General features: G+C 49.8%; 1 protein-coding gene across 5 annotated transcripts in view; it reads right to left on the bottom strand.

Annotated features, from left to right (window-relative positions):
- Pkd1 (polycystin 1, transient receptor potential channel interacting) overlaps positions 1-4,704 on the bottom strand; it is a 51,097-nt gene extending 46,393 nt beyond the window's left edge. For 4 of the 5 annotated variants that reach the window (XM_029532840.1, XM_029532843.1, XM_029532841.1 and 1 more), the window contains exon 1: positions 4,177-4,579. In XM_029532840.1, coding sequence (XP_029388700.1) covers positions 4,177-4,391 — 215 coding nt within the window. In that variant the 5' untranslated portion in view covers positions 4,392-4,579. Of the gene's footprint in view, positions 1-4,176 lie in introns of all 5 variants that reach the window. The other variant, XM_021221629.1, reaches the window with a different exon arrangement.
- Between the last annotated feature and the right edge of the window lie 579 nt (positions 4,705-5,283).

Below are 5,283 nucleotides of genomic sequence, written 5' to 3'. Positions count from 1 at the left end.
AAAAAAAAAAAAAAAAAAAAAAAAAAAAAAAAAAAAAAAACTACCTCAACACCTGGAAGTCTCAGTTTCAAAGTCAATACAAGAACTAATAGACTCCAGACCACCCCATAGGAAGACACCACTGGCAGAAAGGACACCAAAAGCCCAGCATAAGCCTCTGAGAGAGTAGACAAGGAAGAGTGTCTCCTGGATAATTTCCTCAGACTTGTTCTTCTAGTTCTCAACACTGGGAGGAGGGGGTTCTCCTTACATGAGCCAAGCTGGGTCCACATTTGTAGCAATCATCATGCCTCTGCCTTCAAGTGTTGGGATGATAGGGTCGCACTACCACATACCTGACCTCCCAATGACCAAAATCCATTTTTGTATATACTTATTACTTGGTATAATTAAAGCTTATTTTATCAACAACAAAATTCAGAAAAAAATTGCATACTATAAAGTTCACATTTCAAACTTTACAATTTGATGATGTTTAGTGTCTTCCTTCACAAGTCTGAGTAATCATCAACACTAATTTCATGTTTTCATCATTCCACAAAGAAGCCCAACAGTTCTTGGCTACCTACCCTCAACACACTATTAATCTTTTTCTGTCTCAATAGATTTACCTATTCTTAACTTTTCTTTTTCTTTTTTTAAAGATTTATTGATAATTATATCTAAGTACACTGTAGCTGTCTTCAGATGCACCAGAATAGGGCGTCAGATCTCATTACAGATGGTTGTGAGCCACCATGTGGTTGCTGGGATTTGAACTTAGGACCTTCAGACATTTGAAAGAGCAGTCGGTGCTCTTAACCAGAGTCATCTCTCCAGCCTATTCCTTTTGTTTGTTTGTTTGCTTGTTTTTGTTTTGTGGAGACAGGGTTTCCTGGCTGTCCTGGAACTCACTTTGTAGACCAGGCTGGCCTCGAACTCAGAAATCCACCTGCCTCTGCCTCCTGAGTGCTGGGATTAAAGGCGTGCACCACCATGCCCAGCTTCTCCAGCCTTTTCTTAGGGTTATTTTTTTTTAAAGATTTATTTATTTATGTATATGAGTACACTGTAGCTGTCTTCAGACACACCAGACAAGGGCATCAGATCTCATTACAGATGGTTGTGAGCACCATGTGGTTGCTAGGAATTGAACTCAGGACCTTTGGAAGAGCAGTCGGTGCTCTTAGCTGCTGAGCCATCTCTCCAGCCCTCTTAGGGATTTTTTATGCTTTGAGGTTTTTGGATTTTATTTTTTTAACAATAATATTTCTGTGTATGGTCTAGACTGACCTCAAATCCAAAATCTTCCTGCCTCAATTTCCCCCAGTGTTGAGATTACAAGTATAACATACCTAGTTATTCCCCTCCCACTATTTTTTTTTTTTTTTTGAGACAGGGTCTCTATACATAGCTCTGTGTCCTGGAACTATGTTGATCAGGCTGGCCTCCAACTCTAAATCTAAAAGTGTATAGTACCTGTCACCAGAAATGATATCTAAAACAACAATGTCTGAAGCCAAAAAGCAGTTTATACCTAGTGCCAGGTGAATATCCCATAGATCTTTCTTCAACAATAGAATGTCCTGCCTTGTAGTCACTAACCAGAGAGGTCCCAGAGACCTTGAAAGAAGTGTGACCCTCCACAACAGAGCGGGAGACACAGAGGTCAGAGACATGCAAGAAGCCAACAGCTCACAGCTCAGTCAGTCAGAAAGGAGTTAGTTTTTTTCCAAAGTCAAAAGTAGAAAAAGAGAACTGGAAAAAGTGTAACCATCAGCTAGATTCAGGCCACCAACTAATTATACTAAGTAGATCTAATTCAGACCCTAAGTTAAACTACCAAAAACCCAGAGCCAGGCCTGATAGTACACATCTGTAATTCTGGCACTAGGAAGACTGGGGCAGGAGGATCAAATATTTGAGGGTTCAAGGCCAATCTGTACTACGTGTCTATCTGTCTCCAAAAATATAGAAACAAACAAACAAACAAACAAACAACCCTACCCCAAACAGCTTGGCATGGTGGTACACACCTTTAGTACCAGCACTTGACAGGTCAGCTTCACAAAAATGACACAGTGGACATCCACTAGACCCAAGGAAGTGTTTCCTAGTTTAGATGTGTTTTCAGTGTTATAATAGATAAAAGAATAAGATGCTGGTCAAAATATAAGCTAGGAATGACAGGTAAGAAGGGTGAGGTTCATTATTCTGTTCTGCATACTTTTCACAGTAGCAAGGCTTTAAATGATCCACAGTAAAGCTCAAAGTCAGTCAAGTAGCAGCACCCTTCCAGTAATGTCACCTTTCTTAAGCAGAAGCATGGTTTTATGCCAAGAAACGCTGGAAAACTATGCTCTCAGAAGACCGGCTGTCCTGCTACCAGACACAGCTGTTCTGCCAAAGAGCCACACACATACAGAGGGGTCTGATGATCAGAAAAAAGGCAATGTTCCTCGGACACCTAAGGTTGCTGTCTGTGTCCTTGGTCCTCAGAGAAAACCATCTATCTGATCCCCAGTAGTTTACAGAATGGACAACCTACTGGACACAAACTGGCCTTGAGAAGCAGCAGGGGAACGCAACACCTGCCCCTGAGGCCTCTGCTGGGTAAGCCTCTTAGAAGCAGTGTTGGAGGTAGAAATAAAAACGTGAACTCTTTACCCATCTGTCCACACATGAGGTCTATCAGATGTCTCTTCACACAATGTGAGGGGCTAATATCTTGAGAACCATATGAACTCAGACTGGGCCAAGCTATTAGTTCTCAGAAGCCCCTTGTACCAAAACCGAAGCTTCACTACTGAGCAGAGCCCACACACCTGTAGGCTCTCATCTTTCATTCCCTAGACAGCTCCTGGGAGGTCAGCAGAGGGTGAAGAAGGAACCAACAGGAGCTGGATCTGACTCCTACAGATCCCAGGCAGCAGAGAGAAAGAAGTACCCTCATTCATAGCATCCATAAATCTGGATCAGGTGCAATTCTGTGGATCCTATTAAATAGCAAAAGGGTATCCATCTCCAGAGACAGCTGCACCACAAATGCTACAGTGGTCAAGGAGCACAATCATAGGCTGGGTGAACCCAAATCTCAGCTCTGTACTAGGGTGGAGTCACCAAGCCCATTATAAAATCCAGTGAAAGGGACCATTTCTACTTCATCAAGTTCCTGAGGGGATTCCAGCAAGAACTACTGAGGCTGAAGTGCCCAGGAAGTCTAAGAGGTTGGAATCAGTAAGTCCTGAGACAAATGTCTGCAATCTTGTCCTCTTAACATTTTTGATCCAACCCTGGTTGCCAGCACTGCAGAGGTCCAAACCTCAGACTATGTCTAGGATGTGATACCTTGAAAATACATCGCATCTCCAAGCTTCTTTCCTCACCTGTAAAACAGAGGTCTGGCTCTACCACCCGCCAGAGAACTGGACTAAGAATTAAGTGTGATAATCTATAAAAAGAGACTAGTTAAGCCTGGTTCAAGATGATCGATCTCTCAGTGAGATCTGCCTGTTACTTTCAGAAGGCAAAACTGGAGAAATGGCAAATGTTTTAACCCCTCCTGGCAATTTCCTCTCCCAAGTACCACCAGAGGCCCACATCCATCACACCCTCTACTCCCTAACACTTCTCCAGCAGTCACTATGTGTGGCCAAGACCACAGGCCAGGCCGCTGGACCCACCTTAAACATAGTCAATTCTCACACATCCATAAAATTCTTGTCGAGACTCCTCCCCTAGTGGCCAGCTCTGAGTCCCAACAGAAATCTCCAACCCCAGGATGCACCTCAATTAGTCTCTAATTAACGTTTATTCCGCAACCTCCTACCACGCCCCACGCACTGTTGTAGCTCCTGTTTGAGGAGCCCCGCAGCGTGAAACGTCAGTCTTCGTAGGAACTGGGATTTTTGGCTACTCTTCTGGGTCGCGCCGGCCGAGGTCCAAGATTTTCCTTATTTAGTCGGGCCGACATCCCTGCTGGAGCCTCGCCCTGGGAGCGGCCAGGCCCCGCTGCGTCTTGCGGCCCGAGCTCAGGACCGCGCCCACGCTCTGCGGCCGACAGCCCGGCAAAGCTCCAGAAGGGCTCTATCTACCTCAGCCCTGCTCCCGCCGGACCTAGTCATGATGCTCTAGCCAGGCCGCCCGCCGCCATGGCAACCGCCTGCCCGCCTGCACTGCCTCGGCGCAGCTACTCACAGCGCGGTGGCGTCAGCCGGGATGCGCAGACTTGGCCCTAGCGTCTGCAGCCAGCGGCCCGAGCAATTGACGCGGCAGGCGGCGTCGGGCACAGGGCCGCAAAAGCAGGGGAGCGGGCAAGGCCCGCAGCCGCGCCCAGGGTCTCCGGCCAGCGCTCCGAGCCACAGGCCCAGGCCTAGGGCCAGCGCCAGGAGAGCAGGCGCGCCGGGCGGCATCGTCAGCGCAGCCCGCGCATGGCCCCGGCTCCCCGAGGCCCCTTGCGCCGGCAGCCGCAGTTCAGGAGGGGCCCGCGGACCTCATGGTGCGGGCCGGGGCTGGATGCCGCGGCGGCCGTGGCCCGTCTGCGGTGCGACAGCTGCTCAGCGCTCTGGGGCAGGCCGCACCTCAGGGCCTTGGCCGCCTGCTCGCGCATTCGCGCTGCACTGCAGACCCAGCGCCAGCTCCTCCTCCTCCCCCACCTCCGGCGCGGGGCGGGGCGCCCTCAGACTCCGCCCCAGCGCTTCCAAGTTGGCTGTAGGTGGGACTGGATGCAGAGAAGGCCTTCACAGGCTCCGCCCTCTTCCCCGCAGATCCTGCAGTAGGCGGGGCCTGAAGGAAGAGCGCCCGCAGAGGCTCCGCCCAGTAAGCGAGAGCCTTGGTGGGCGGGGTCTCACGGGAAGGGAGTCCTCCAGAGGCCCCGCCTTCTGCTCGGCTGAGTCCGCTGCAGACCAGCCTTGAAGGTGGAGGAAGCTCCGCCCCCTCCGCTGCGGCGTTTGCATCCCTGACCGGTCAGGCTGCGGTTTGAGCAGCTGCCCGCTTAGGCTCTGTCCCCTACCCACAACGGCTGGAGGGCTTGTGGCTATTCACCCCGCTTTCCCGAGCTCCCCCTTCAAGTCCTCTGGCTGTTGAGGCCTCCTCGGAGTCAGTAGTTTCTTCGCTCCTAGCCTTCTGTAATCAACAGTCACAACATTGAAAACACTAATAGGTGCAGAAGACAGGGCTCAGCACTGGGCGGTGGTGGCACAAGACTTTAGTCCCATTACTCGGGTGGCAGAGGTAGGTGGATCTCTGAGTTCAGAGCCCAGCTTGGACTACAGAGTGAGTTCCAGGACAGCCAGGGATATACCA

This window comes from Mus pahari, chromosome 21 (assembly GCF_900095145.1).
Source record: "Mus pahari chromosome 21, PAHARI_EIJ_v1.1, whole genome shotgun sequence".
Taxonomy (NCBI): domain Eukaryota; kingdom Metazoa; phylum Chordata; class Mammalia; order Rodentia; family Muridae; genus Mus; species Mus pahari.
This window is presented reverse-complemented; position numbering and strand designations above follow the sequence as displayed.